The sequence below is a fragment of the Adiantum capillus-veneris genome, chromosome 17, assembly GCF_014529385.1.
Source record: "Adiantum capillus-veneris isolate H3 chromosome 17, ASM1452938v2, whole genome shotgun sequence".
Lineage (NCBI taxonomy): Eukaryota > Viridiplantae > Streptophyta > Polypodiopsida > Polypodiales > Pteridaceae > Adiantum > Adiantum capillus-veneris.
This window is the reverse complement of record NC_140947.1, coordinates 93,057,613-93,072,529: the sequence shown is the minus strand read 5'-3', so window position 1 is coordinate 93,072,529 and position 14,917 is coordinate 93,057,613. Positions and strand designations below refer to the sequence as shown.

At 40.5% G+C, this 14,917-nt stretch overlaps 1 protein-coding gene across 4 annotated transcripts; it reads right to left on the bottom strand.

Annotated features, from left to right (window-relative positions):
• Window positions 1-1,318: 1,318 nt before the first annotated feature.
• On the bottom strand, window positions 1,319-9,057 carry LOC147437717 (smr (Small MutS Related) domain-containing protein). Of its 4 annotated transcripts, none has more exons than XM_086487211.1 (5): window positions 8,426-9,057; window positions 6,194-6,328; window positions 5,272-5,651; window positions 4,581-4,650; window positions 1,319-3,124 (listed from the first exon to the last, which is right to left on the bottom strand). In XM_086487211.1, the coding sequence occupies exons 1-5, from the start codon at window positions 9,028-9,030 to the stop codon at window positions 3,004-3,006; spliced, it is 1,311 nt and encodes a 436-aa protein (XP_086343337.1). In that variant the 5' UTR covers window positions 9,031-9,057; the 3' UTR covers window positions 1,319-3,003. The 4 variants fall into 4 exon arrangements, with proteins under 4 accessions (XP_086343337.1, XP_086343339.1, XP_086343338.1 ...); XM_086487212.1 differs by lacking the exon at window positions 1,319-3,124 and adding an exon at window positions 3,251-3,572 and having other exon boundaries at window positions 8,426-9,053; XM_086487213.1 differs by lacking the exon at window positions 6,194-6,328 and having other exon boundaries at window positions 2,323-3,124; window positions 8,426-9,053.
• Window positions 9,058-14,917: the final 5,860 nt, after the last annotated feature.

The window sequence follows — 14,917 nt, the reverse complement described above, 5'->3', positions numbered from 1 at the left end:
ACGAATCTGAGCTTGAGGAGGGGTGTGTCCAAGTTGGAAACAGGTGTACTGATTTTGAGGGGATGTTACATTTACTTGTGGGGGAAGGTTGCATGTTCCACTATTTGTCATCATAATTCTCACTCTGTCAAAGGTGCTTTCAAGTTGGTTATGACGATTACATTACCTTTCAGTATAATAAACTCATGTTGGGTGTGTGTGTGCGAAAGTAAAAACAGGAAAATGGTATAACCTTTCTATCACTCAAGTGTGCCAATTCCCTCTTGAATAACAGGTCTTGAGTTCTCTCCTCATCAAATAGATCTTTAAGGCTCTCATTTTTAATGTAAGATAGGCACTTATCCAATGATCTGAACCCATCCAAAATTTCAGAGGGGCTTTATCTTCTATGGTCAAAAGTCCAATTTCACTATTAGCATGTCAAAAAATCTTGTAAGGATGCACACATCCAGTTCTGTTCGAGATGTTTAGATTTTAGGAAAAGAACTCACATAGAAGAGTCTCCAACTATGCCTACTAAAAATGGTAGCATCTACGTATAGCAAGATTGTGTGCTAAAGCCTAGTGGTGATTGTTACATATAAGTACTATGACGTAAGACTCGTCATAGAACTATTAAGGAGCAAACGATGGCTGCAAAAAGTGACATCACTCATATTTAGGTATGCAAATCACAAAGACAGCCACAAAGAATTAGCTTATCAAGAAGCTCTTACCATAACAACCTACAACAAACATGATGAAACAATCTTGCCAAATTGAAAGTTGAGCCTTGACACAACTAATGGTGGTAACATGGGATCACATCTTTTTTTACACCTTATTCTATGTTTTCAATTAAACCTGCGGAAAAGCGAAGGGGAAGGAAAGCAAAAGGGAAAGCGCGGGTGCAACGGGTAGGGAGGAGGACAAGTACATGAGGCAACTCGCAACCAGGCAGAGGCGCATTGGGGGAAAGTGGGAAGGTGGTTTGTTTTAATGCGCAAGGTACACTCTTCAAGCATCAATGCCTCTTTGGGTAAAGTTGGATAGCACACGAGGTTGCATCGTGCATGCGATGTCACAAGTTCAACTCCCTGGGTGGCTTTTGCTCGCCATTGCAGAGCGAGGAACGTGTAGGAATTTAAAAAGCTTCCGGGTAATGGAAATGAGGAATCAAGCCAGTAGGTAGCATTATGTTACAAGCATGTTCGCAAAACCCAACAATGCTTTGAATTGTTTCTTTCGAAATTCTTTAGAATAATAAGACACCTAATATCTTGGGTCATTTTCTGGTACTGTCAATGTTACTGATCAACTCGACCAATTTTCATGCCTCATTTAGGGCGGAACATAGGAAATGAAAAGCCTCATGACAATGTAAAGTCAAAAAACCTTTTTCTCCATAAATAAAGAGGCAACATACATGAGCTTCTTTATGTTGTTCTCTTAACCTTTTCATAGCCTTTCTTCTTGTTAGAGCTAACACTTGTATGTATTGAATTTCTCTGTTTTAAGGCCATTAAGTGACAAAAGAGAAATTAGTATCTATGTACCTATTCCTTCAGAAAATTCACCTGGCACGTTCATGCAGATGTGGCTTGTAAATTAAACTTGGCACACCTCCGAATATAAAGCATTGTTCAAAATGTTCCCTTTTTTGGGGCCTATGGAAACTTCATCCTCACTACATGGTAGCCCTCTCTCCAGCAACTTTACTCCCGAGTTGGCTAGCGCAGCACTTGGGCTACTAAAAATGACAACTTTGACAATTTGCATAATCATCCAGCAAAATCAGTTCTTGTAAATAATCAGGCTCATACATTGTCAAATCCTCTTAAATAACCAGGCTCTCAACATGACAGCGCATGTCTGTTCCAAAGTAACCTTGAAGTGGCTATAAGGAAACCACGGGACAACAAAAGACCCTTTCACAGTTGACCAAAACATCAAGAAAAATGCTTGTTTTAAGGCACATGACAAAACCTCGTTGACAAAGAAAGCATCCATCTGGCATGTGAGAAACTGCATGTAGAGCTCCAAGGAGTCACGAGGTGAAGACTCACGTTGGTAATCTAAAACATGAGAATGGAAAGAAGTCATGTGAGGCTCTGAGTCCTGACATGAAAGGACCACTTCAAGGCTTTCACAAATGACCGCGAAGGTAGGTCCATAAGTATGAAAAATGACTCCCTTTTTCACTAAGGCTTGTGTCAGAGAGCCAAAAAGGAGGGCAAGCATTCAATTCCTAAAGTGCGTGCCACTGAAAAGTGAAGGTATGAGCTAGCATAATATCTTCCAACTCATTAAAGGTTGTTCAACATCGACAAAAAACAGAGAGAAATATGCAAAACCTATATACACAGATGATGATAGCTACAAGGGAGGAACTTCAGTGGAAGAGCACGAAGTCTATGAACTTCTCAGTATCTCACGTGTGCGGAGCTTTCAAGCAAGCCACACATAAGGAGAGCTAAACAGAGCGCCCATGCGGGTAAGAGCTAGTGTAAATATGGTCACCATAAAACGCGTTTCAGCAGTGGTGAAACCTTGAAATTCCTGAAATGTTTCAGGCTGTATTGTAACTGAAACCTGGGCTGACATACCCCTCAATTTTTCACTACGTCTCACAAAGGTGAAATGTTTTGGGCAATGATTTTTACATATATTGATGTTTCAGTCTGATGTTCCGTCTCCTCTACACTATTGGCATGAAACTTTTCATGCTGAAACTCCACGTTTCAGAATGAAACGTTTTAAGCACTGGGTAAAGTACAATATCTGCTACCTCATTGACCACCTTCAGACATCCATAAAAGGCACCTATATTAGCAGAGGTGATTTAAAGTCACGGAAAAGTAGAGATAAATGAGCATAATCTGTACATAGCACAGTGATAGCTATTATTGTGAACTTTACGAGCATGAGTTCTACAAACTTCTCATTGAAGATGCCTGAAAATCCACCTGACATCTCTTGGGTATAACAGTAAACATTCCCAACGTGCCAATGCCATCAGATCTCTCACAACATTTCCTGGTGAGAGACCCTTCCAGCTGACAATTTCTCCTTCCAGCAATCTGGTTTCTTAGGAACAAAGGAATTAAACAAGAGAGCAGAAAATTTTCCAGCCAAGCAGAAAGTGCTGCATACATGCACAATCTTGAATCACAACCTCGGGCTATCATTGACCCACAAGAGAACACAAAAGGAAAACTGTAAAAATGCAGCAGCAGTTGGATTCCCACTTAGCAGAAAAAGCTAAAAGAAGTTGCTGATTTTGAGAAATTTTGATTTGAATTAGAAACGGTCGAGTCTAATGTTACAACAGAGGTTAGCATACTGTTACAACAATGGCCGACCATGGAAGTTCCAATGAACAACTGGGTTGGCCCCTCGAGGGATGTTATTGACAGCAGCTACACTAATCTAATCAATCAAATGTTAAAAGACGAGGACCGAACTTACAGTACACACAAGAACAATGGTTTCTAACTACAGATTGGACACTGAACATAAATTACTTCCCTTTTGATAGATAAAATTTGGGATGGACCGCCACCACTCCTGGCCTTGATTCTTCAAATTTGTATCTATAGGAAACACACATTATAATGCCTTAAAATGCTACTGTGCCTCGTTAAACTAAAGAAACATGCAACACCCAATAAAATTGAAACAAAGGGCTTCCAGCTCAGAGACACTTGACACACAGGATTGAAGAAGAAGAAACAGCAAAATTTGGAGTTTCAAAGAGTGTGGAAAACGGGAACAAAAAACAGAAACAGGGAAACCAGAAAATTGCGCAGTTTCGGGTAACTATGATCTTTACACACAGGTCTGCTGAAAGTACCTGGTCAATTCAAAGATCCATAGAACTTGCACACATATGAAAAAGTTAAATGTCTCTTCTTGACACCTTGGTCATGATATATCATGAGAAAGCATAACTTGTAAAAAACATAAAGACTAAAAACATGAAACAATACTTCAGTTTCTTTTCATGATATATCATGAAAAAGCATAATTTGTAAAAAAAACATAAAGACTAAAAACATGAAACAATACTTCAGTCTCTCTGGTACTTTTTCAGCTTCATAGGTCATGGTCTGGCGAACTTTGTCCTAGAGGTCTCACACCACTCTATGTAAACCAACATCAAATTTACAAGAATACAAACTATAACTTCCAGCACCCTCTACAAAGGCTAAGGTCAACTCAACGATCTGTAAGTAGGCCAAGGACTGCACCTCTATTTCTTCCATGGCAGGTGGCACCCTTAAATGCCATTTTCCAAGCAAGCACAGAAGGAGAAAGAACAGAAAAAGGCAGCAATTAATTTTTATTGCTGTAATTTTAAACAGCGGAAGAAGGGGGGAACGAGGAGGGAAGAAGGGATGGATGGAGTGAAAACAAAACACTCATGCCTTAAAACAAAGAAGTCATCCTGACTACATGACATAATACCAACTAAACAATGAGCTTCAGTCCAGGAGTCCACAAACATTTACAGCATCATAGCAAGTAGAAACAACAGAAACAAAGCCCCACCATGTCGCCATCATTTCAAAACTGCCAAGAGCATGGTTGGAAATACTGACCTATTTTGTATCAGGAAGTTCTGTATGGCCATGGGGAGAGAGCCACCACCACGGCTGTGATTGCCTACACCTGCCACAGAGTCGAATTGAAGCAAGCATTCAACCAACTGTCTCCTAATTCTGACCGACTTAATTTTAAGTGCATCTAGACATTTTAAAAATACTGCAAGATGATTAGATTCTAGAGCGCAAAACGAACAAAAAATATTCTTACTGGCATGGCTGAAAAAGTAAGAGTTAAGGTGAGCTATGGTTAATTCTAAAGAGCAAAGAATAACCTTATCGAAATGGCTAAAAAAAACCAAGAGTTAATCCAAGAGACGACAAGAACAACCAATAAGCCTGTAGAAAGTCAATAATAGCTTACTAGGACTCCAAATAACCCACAGACTCTGCAACCAGCAAGAAACAATGAGAAAGAACACAATGTGGTACCTTTCTGAAAGTTTGTACAGGCATGCTAGACAAATGTAATACCCATCTGAAAGCTTATGTTGTCCAAACATGCTAGACAACTACTACCTGCCTTAACTATCTCCTATAAAGTGCCTTGATTAACTCCTACATGATGGTACAGATCAATGTAGCTGATACAAAATCACTAGTTGCTAGCTTCAAAGTGCCTTTGAGGTCCAGTTAATCATGCAATAAAACAACACCCAAAAAAAAAACCAAAAAATTCATAGCTGACCTGTGATGACTTTCAATTCTTTGTTGAGAAGAGGGCTTTTCAAAGCAGATCCTTGAAACATATTTAATTTCTCTCTGGTCCTCTGAGAAAGGGGGCCATCCTCCACATACCTAGGATTTGACATCCCTGTCTCAATCTCTTGCAAACGGTGCTGTAGGGCAACAACTGCCTCATTCACATGGAGTCCATGGAGATCCAGGCACCATAAATCCTTTGGAGTCTCCCCATTGCGAGCTTCTAAAATTTCTTTCGCTGCTTCAGCATGCAGCTTTTCAGCTTCTATTCGTTCTTCCTTTGCTTGCTTTGACAATATTTTTGCCCTGCTGTAGTCCCCACTGAGAAAGGCTTTATACGCTCCACGGGCATGCTTGCCACTTGCCCTGACAGACACTAGAATTCCATATAAATTCCAAAATCATGTGTATAAAATGCATCGATAAGCACCATTGTGAGTTTGAAGCTTTTCATTATTCTCTTGAAAAATTCAAAAAGAAAAACAAACGCACACTTAGCTGGCCATCTCAAAGGCACAACTTGTGTGTATATTCAAGGCAATTTGAGCTTTGTCACGCAAATTTCTTCTTTCAGTAAGAATCTAAATTTTCAGCTTGGTCACTTTGTAGATCCAGCAGAGGTTCTAGGCTCTAGATCCACCTCTGTTTTTGCCCATATCACACAAATTCAAGGCATTAATCCCAAAGGAGTAAACAATGAGCATCTTTCAGATCACAAAATGAGGGGAAATATCTTTTACAACTGTTCATAAAATTTCCATTACATGAAGCAGCTTAAAACTGGTAGCAGGTCCAAGTTCCAACTTCCAACCAATAGACAATTATAAAAGCGAGAAAACAGAAAAAAAGCAAAGCACTAAGCTAAATGCAAAACTCAAAAAAGATGGTTGCTCAACATGAAACAGAACCTGCCATTTACCGCAGAGATCATGATTGGCTGACGGGTCAGCTCAGTGCTTGTCACAAAATGATAAAGTGTCATAGGACCACCGTACAGACCGGCCAGAGAAGAACCCAACTGCACATCTCTGACCCCAGCAGCCCTGGCAAGTTTTTATGCTTTAGACTGCTGTAGGAAACAGATGAGTTTCAATTGCTTTTAAGGCACTATATTACATATCCAATCAGTGAGTTGCTTTTGGGCTGTCCTTTTGTTAGCCAATGACTTTTAGTGGCTTATGGTGCTTTTGGGGGCACATACCAATAAAAGAGAGGCCAAGGTACCATTAGCACTCAGATTGTGACGGATTGTATCAGATCTTGTGAGTGTGATTACTTGCAATTCATCAACGAAATAAAGAAATACCACCAGTGGTGCCTAGTTGAGGAGCCATTGCTTCTAAGACTGAAACTCTTGCCACTCTGTGTCTCTCATCTAGAGTGTTAATTTCAAGTTCAGTTTGTTGTTTTCAGTTCAAAGCAATGTTGTTGCAATGTTTTCACCACCTTGTTAGTTGACTCGCCGGTATCAATGGTATCAGAGCTCAGACGATTGTTCTTCTCAGAATAATCCGGTCCAAAACTGCAGCAACCTGATATGGAAGCAGCACCTCCCTACCATCAAGAACAGAAGCATGTGGAAGAAAGTGGGAAAAATGAACACTTTGAAGAAGTCCTGGAAATAGAGAAGCTGAAGAAGCGGAAGAGGATGTTGTGACAAAGAGCAGCCTTTGAAAATTTGTTTTGAAATTTCCAAGATTTCGATTTGGACCAGGTGCTTTCAAATGGATATGGCATGATTCCAGGTTTTTAAGGATATCCACAAGAACCTATGAATGCCATGGAGTTTCGAAACAAGAAGTTTCAAAACAAATTTCAGTGGTTTCGCAATGTTTCAGTCCATGTATGAAACGCCATCCAGGGATGTTTCAGTCCTTGTATGACATCCAACAGGTTTTACATGAAATTTCAAGGTAAATGTTGACATATAAACATGAAACTTTCATCCAAGAGCTTTTATGGACAAAATAGGTTTTGTGGCAACTATGTATAATGGCATATACCAGATATGTTCCCAGATCATATTCAATAGCGAACCAAGGACAGAAGAAGACCAAAGTTTTTAGTGCGCAGAAGACAAAAAGATCTAGAGTTTTAGCAAGAGAAGTGTTTCACTTGTGGAGAACACGGGACATATTTCTGCACGGTATCCTTCCAAGGAAAAGACGAAAGTGCAGAAGAAAGAAAAGCCGAGAAGGGCAAGGCACGTGTAAAATAATCACATTTGAAGGCGGGATTTGCACAATCTGTTTGTAACTTTCTTTTCCGATCAGTAAAAGAACAATGTTTTGAAAAATTAAGATTCTTGATTTGTACGAGTAGAAAAGTGCATGGTTTGCAAGAAAGAACTATTCGAGGAAGGTACAAATCAGAATTGGAGAAAGAAGATGGTTTGCAAGAACGTCTTGAACACAGGCATAGACGAGGGCGATTACTCTTATTCTGAGGGGGTATGTCACAAAATGATGATGTAGCATAGAACCACCAAAGAGATCGCCAGCTGTAGCAAACGAGCGCATTAGCCCAGATTTCACGCCGTGCATCACGGGACTGTGCAGACAGAGCTGAGGGGGCATGCTTACGTGGCTGATGACATGTCACAGCATACAGACAAGTGATGTGGCAGTTTTTTACCATTGGAAATTGCTTGTTGGGTGCCATAAGTTTTACATACGAGTTTCGAGCGCTTTTGAAGGACTATTGTTAATATCAAATCAGTAAGCTGCTTTGAAATCTTGGCAAATGCGACTTGGGCATTTTATATCACCTCTTTCTTGGCCAGGTGCATTTGCAAGAAGCTTCTTTGATCAGTGACATTTAATCGATCATACCTTCTCGTTATCAGATGCATCTATGAACCATAAGATACTAGAAAACTCTTGGTTTAAAGAGACACCAATGGTCCCTTTGAAGTGTCTACTTAGCTAGGCTGCGGGAAAAACCTTCGTATGCAGTCCGATCAATGTCTGCCCTAGACTCTGCTTGTTTGGCAAGTCTCCTTGAGCTCTAATAAAAGACATATACCGATTGCATTCACCTAAAGCATGTGTATGCAGATTTAAAGCAACCTAGCCCAAAAGAAGCATTCCATTAAAACACTCAGAAAATTAACCCAATCCGAAGTTAGAACAGACAAGTACCTGGACAATTTGAGTGCGTCTCTTCGATTGCGAAGATAAAGATCTTCTTCTTCCCACTCTGGTTCCATTGGTACCGGACTACTATCCTCTGTTGCACCTGCTCGCCCATAATTTTCTCCATTGCCGTCATTTAATTGGAGAGAAGAACAGCACTCTGCATCAGTAACAGCTGAGACTCGCTCTGTATTGTCAGGGGACATGGATACGAGGACCGCTGAGGCATTCTCCTCATCTGAGCCGAGTGATTCAAGAATGTCAGAAATGAGGGAAACATCAGCCCACGGATGTCGAGCACAGAGGCGAGAGACTGCTTGAGTGTGCAAGTGGGAGGGGTCGATTTCCTGAAATTCGTCGTTAGAATCTCTATGGGTGTAAGAGAGCGAAGCAGAACCGAGGTGCTGTTTAAGGATGCCTGCAAAAGAGGGAATTGTAGGAGGGTTGGTCGGGAGAGGGTGCAGAGAAAGAGGGGAGAATTGAGAGGGATCGGGCACGGAAAGCTCGGAGGAGAAAGGAGGGATGGGAGGGCCCTGCACGAAGGGGGACTCTCTGTGAGCGTGGGTTAGCGCTGACCAGCCCTGTCGCAGGCGAGCTCTTCTCTCCGCCATAGCCAACCTTTAGAAGTTTAGATAAAGATAATGAATAGCTGCACTTCATTTTATATACCCTTTGACCTTCTGAATGGGTCAAGCAAGCCATCTAGCATAGGGTAAAGGGGCCAATGTAAGGCCATGTAAGAAATAAAGGGGCCAATATAAGGCCATGTAAGAAAAAAATAGTATTTTTTGGGGGGGGGGGGGGGGGGGGGTTTTCCCCATATCGGCCTAGATTTGAAATTTGAAGAGTGCATTCAATTCCTCATGAAAAGACGCATTAGATGATATCAAGATTGATATTTTTTTGATTTTGCCTCAGCACTCTATTTGAAAAAGGGTAATTCTGAGGGCGTTTTAGAAAACAGAGACACTCAAGCCCCAATAGTAGTACATTTTTTAGCAAATCAGTTGTAGACACCTAAGCAAGATTCCAAGCATATTCCTTTTTTTTGTCTCTCTTTTGGGGGTGGAGCCATCTTCCTTTTGGGGGGTGGTTCCTTATTGGTCCCTTTACCCTAGTGAAAGCTCACTTGAAAGTTGTTCCTAAGAGCTGAGTCGCCCCCAGGGGCAGTGGGATTACCCGCAGGTTAGCTTAACACCAGGTCGCACCCTGAGGAAGGTGGAATCCAATCGAAAAACAAGCAGAAAAAGTCTTCATGGCTCCTGATTTCTATTGGCTGCCTTTAGCTACGAACAAGGAGAAGAGTCGCTCGCCAAAAAAAAAAGCTTATCACCTACGTTTTTCTGAGGACTAGTGGGAGTAGAAAACTCCCTCGATCTGCATGCCTGCGATTTCGGCCTTTCTGGTTTTAGGCAAAACACTCCCCCCACTACCCCCACTCTCCTACAGTGCAACTCGGCTCTAAGAGCTGAGTGGCACCCAGTGGGAAGAGGGAAAATACCAAAAATAGCGATAAAGAATATTTCTCCTGGTTTTTAGAACCCCTACTATATTAACCTTTTATGTTCCTCTATGTATCTATTGATTTTTTTGGCATTAAAAATCAATGGGGAGCCCTACTAAGCGTGGGCTTACTTTGGAATAGGTTTTATATAGTAATGTTGACAAATAGGACATCCATCAAGTATGAGATGTACTTGTGTGTGGAGATCACGGAAAACACTCAATGATATGAGTGAGAGGGACCCTCATAAACCTTTCTCCGAAGTGGCTAAACTGAACTCCATAAGTTCCTAGACCATGTTGCTCTATGGCGAGTTGTCTAGAAATCCAAAAGTAAAGGCTTGCTTGAGAGTGAATTTCAGTTTGAGTTTGTTATTCTTGCTTGAATCCGGCTCATAGTAGCCATGTATGTTGATAGATTGAGAATTTTCATAAGCACCATGTATGCCCGATTGGCTTGGTTCATACTGACACTATGTGAAATACCCTTCAGACACGTTGCAAAGTCCCTCCAAGTTCGTATGCTAATAGCATATTCAATAGCCGCTATGCAAGATGCTTAAAATTGAAGCCTTGCTTCACATAAGTACATTGTAAGAATAAAACACGATGGAGTTTCTGTACTCATAGCTAACGGATACTCTTGTCAACAGACAGATGTCAAGGCAAAACAAAATGGACCTTGTCGATCATTCATAGATAATTGACCTTGTTGATTTGTACCTCTTATGAAAATCATAAAAGTACCTTAAGTTGCCTAATGTTGAAAAAAGGTAGCTTAGGAAATGTAACTATCCAACTTCTTCTTTTACTGTTAAACCTTTCTTAACTGAAGCAACTTTTTCTTGCCAAGTTGGCATTATAGAAAACTTCTCCAAGATTGAATAAATTCAAAATTATAAACTTATATTTAACTTGCTTAATGACTTGGTTGAATCACCACCCTTGGCATCTTAATTCGTAGCACCCTGTGGTGTGGTTGTTTGTGATGGATTCAGCTTGTAGTGGTGGAAGGCAATGTGCTTTCTTTTATCCTATTTGCAATCCTACAAGCTTTACTTGCTTTGGATTGGCCTTGCCCAATGTGTGTGTGTGTGTGTGTGTGTGTGTGTGGGGGGGGGGGGGGGGGGGGGGGGGGGGTGTTTTAGTTATCTACTTATAATACAAACAAACACACATATGTTCAACGACCAAGGTACCCAGATAAATACAAGGTTTATTATACAAAACAAACTTTAGACAGCATGATTTGTCTAATTTAAATCTTATCAGATTGGCACAAGTCACCATCCGAATGTAGAAATTCTTTCACAAACTGTGAACCAGCAGTCATTCCTCCCAACAATAAAGCAACCAAAAAGCTGAACCAAAGAGAGTAGCCCTCACCTGCACCCATAGAACAACATAACATTCAGTTAGCATTGGCTTTGTATGCAAGTTATGTATGGACATCCTAGTTGTTATCCATGTCACAAAGTTTCAACTGTTTTTTGCAAATCAACTTTATTAAAAATTGAACGAACTTTAACAAGACTTAGGTAGTCAGTTAATTCTTTACATTGAACTTCATCAGTTTACAAATTGCCAATGATTCTCTATTTAAATATCTTTATAATTTATCTCCTTATTCTTGCAGGTTCGATTAAGATATGCTCTCTGCCTTGACCATGTTTTGTTCTTTGCCGCAAATGTTGCTATATATTCAGCCCTAGCCGCTTTAAGCTTTTTTGAGATCTATGCTCTCTTGATCGGATCAAGAGTAGTACTCATTCGAGCAGTCAACCTATACCTTGGTAGACCCTGTTATCAGTAAACAAATGATTAAGCCTGAAATGATCTGTACATACTATAGTAGAATGTCAAGTCAGAGAGTTTAGCGGACATTTATGAAATTCCATTTGCCACTCGTCGGTCTATCCCTATCTGTGTCCTATTCTATACCATACGCCTCAAGGTCGAGCCTTTCCAGGCCAGAATCAGCTAGGGTTATCTTTCGACCATTTTTACGCTAGAATTCATGAGTTTGTAGTTACACAGTCGTGCATGTTTCCCTTCAAGCCAAAGAAAAAGGCCGAACCATCAGCTCCGAGAAGTTCCAGCCAAGGCTAGAGGAGTACTAGGCAACCAGATCCATATGCAACTTTACCCCCATATCCTTCTTAGTTCGAATTCTATACTTTGTCCAATCTCACGTAGTCTTTTATAAAAAAATAATGAACCAGAATATGGTAGCATGGGCCATATCTAAGCTAGACCACTAAGTACATAGTAGAAGGTCAGATTTTTTTATAAGCCTGAAAAAAAGCATCTAAACCATAGAATATTTAAGATAAAGAATGTAGTGGACCAAGAATGTATAAAAACTAGATCACTACATCAAATCCAAGCAACTCATGTAGGTTAGATGTTTTGCAATCATCTATACTCATATACTATCCAGGGTCCCCTTTTCAGAGACGTACCTTCCACGGTCAGATACGTTATTAGCCAGAGCTCGAGCCCAAACCAGAGTCAAGCCAGCCATAATGCCAGTTGTATCAAGCTTTTACAAGATACAGATCCGAGAAGTATTATCTTGTGCCAGAAGAGTGCTAGCCAGAGCTAGGGTTTCCAATGGAAATCCTATGCGACTTCCTCCGAGAAGTACAAGCTCAAGCCAAAAGGGTACTAGCCTGAGTCCGTCAGAATTCTATGTGAAGCATAACCATAATATCCAACCCCACTGTATCAAAACTCCTCAACCCGAGAAGTAACAGTACAATCTATGGAAGTATCAGTCAGAACCCTAGTAACTTACCTAGTTATAAGTATATACCAAATCTCAAGCTGTGAAGAAAAAAACAAGAATTTGCATGTAAACACCAGGTTGTTTAAGCATAAAACCAGAATCCCCAATTTTTTATGTCGGCATACCAAGAACTCCTTCCAAATTTAGTTATGACAAAACTATAACCAAGTAAAGCATCCAAGTAATACAGTCTGAATCTGCAAGTTAAGATCAATTTCCTTTTACCATAGTATCTTACAGCTTTTAGTTAGTAAACAACTCAGAAAGTCATCAGCTCTGAGAAGTATAATCCCAGGCCAAAAGAGCAACAGCCAGAGCCAGAGTTTCTCATGGAAATCTATGCGACTACACCGAGACGTATTTGCTCAGGCTAGAAAGGTACCAGCCATAGCCAGTCGGAATTCCATGTAAAGCACAACCATCTTATGCCATACTTATCAAATCCCACAGTATCAGCAATCCTCAGTTCCAAGAAGTAACAACACAAGTTAGGGAAGTATCAGTTAGTAACCTTTTACCTTACTTGGTTAGAAATACCAAATACCAAGCTGTTAAAAAACCAAAATTTGCATGTATATAACCGATTATGAAGCATAAAAACCAGATTCCCTTGAAAAGAAAAACCAATGTTCTTCATGGCGGCATAACCAGAATACCAACTAGATTTCAGCCATAATGCAGGCTGTATCAAGCTTTTACAAGATACAAATCCGAGGAGTATTATCTCATGCCAGAAGAGTGCTAGCCAGAGCTAGGGTTTACAATGGAAATCCTATGCGACTTCCTCTGAGAAGTACAAGCTCAAGCCAGAAGGGTAGCAGCCTGAGTCCATCGGAATTCTATGTAAATAATAACCATAATATCCAACCCCACTGTATCAAAACTCCTCAGCCCGAGAAGTAACCATACAATCTATGGAAGTATCAGTCAGAACCCTAGTAACTTACCTGGTTATAAGTATATACCAAATCTCAAGCTGTGAAGAAAAAAACAATAATTTGCATGTAGACACCAAGTTGTTTAAGCATAAAACCAGAATCCCCAATTTTTTATGTCGGCATACCAAGAGCTTCTTCCTAATTTAGTTATGAAAAACCTATAACCAAGTAAAGCATCCAAGTAATACAGTCCAAATCTGCAAGTTAAGATCAAGTTCCTTTTACCATAGTATCTTACAGTTTTAGTTAGTAAACAACTCAGAAAGTCATCAGCTCTGAGAAGTATAATCCCAGGCCAAAAGAGCAATAGCCAGAGCAAGAGTTTCTCATGGAAATCTATGCGACTACACCGAGACGTATTTGCGTAGGCCAGAAAGGTACCAGCCAGTCGGAATGTTATGTAAAGCACAACCATCTTATGCCATACTTATCAAATCCCACAGTGTCAGCAATCCTCAGCTCCGAGAAGTAATAGCACAAGTTAGGGAAGTATCAGTTAGTAACCTTTTACCCTACTTGGTTAGAAATACCAAATACCAAGCTATGAAAAAACCAGAATTTGGACGTATATAACCGGTTGTCAAGCATAAAAACCAGATTCCTTTGAAAAGAAAAACCAATGTTCTTCATGGTGGCATAACCAGAAATACCAACCAGATTTCAGCCATTTACTCACCATTAGTAAACAAAACTCGGACTGCTTTATGTCATTGCAAGATTAGATGCCAAATAAAACTAAGTGTGAGTGCTGTCAGTATTAGGTATGCAGTAAAAAACCGAATTTTTTCACTACTTGCAAACCCGAATGAACAAAACTTTCCATCTCAGGGAAAGGTTTCCACAGTACCAAGCATTATTACTATTATATTATGCAAAGGAACTCGACTGGAGACGAAGCAGTAGCCAATGGTTGGACCTCCAATACTTGCTTCCCTTTCGCCATGGTTTAATACACACCAAGCACTACTTCTTATGCACTAACCCTCAATTACCACACAGAGTGTACAAGGATTTCAATCTCACATACTCGCCAGCTAAGTGAGGGAGACCCTCACCTTTTATACATTCGCAGCTCGGATTAGCCTGAATATCCTTCTTCTTGCAGCTTTGTTCTAGCTATGCACTCGGGTAGCCTTGAATGGCCCATGTGCTTCGTCAGCGCTCTCGCCACCTATGCTTCCCACCTTTGTCGGCTGAATCACCGCGCTGTAGAGAATCCCCCATCCCTCTTTACGCGCTCTGAGTGAGCCCCTGTTATTAGAAAACATC

Bases quoted from the DNA above. Each gene is read 5' to 3' on its own strand.
- LOC147437717 (XM_086487211.1), bottom strand. From the start codon at position 9,030: ATGGCGGAGAGAAGAGCTCGCCTGCGACAGGGCTGGTCAGCGCTAACC. The intron at 6,329-8,425 runs GTACTTGTCTGT...AAAACTTGCCAG, and splicing joins GACGCACTCAAATTGTCCAG to GGCTGCTGGGGTCAGAGATG. The intron at 4,651-5,271 runs GTCAGCTATGAA...ACTCTGTGGCAG, and splicing joins AGAATTGAAAGTCATCACAG to GTGTAGGCAATCACAGCCGT.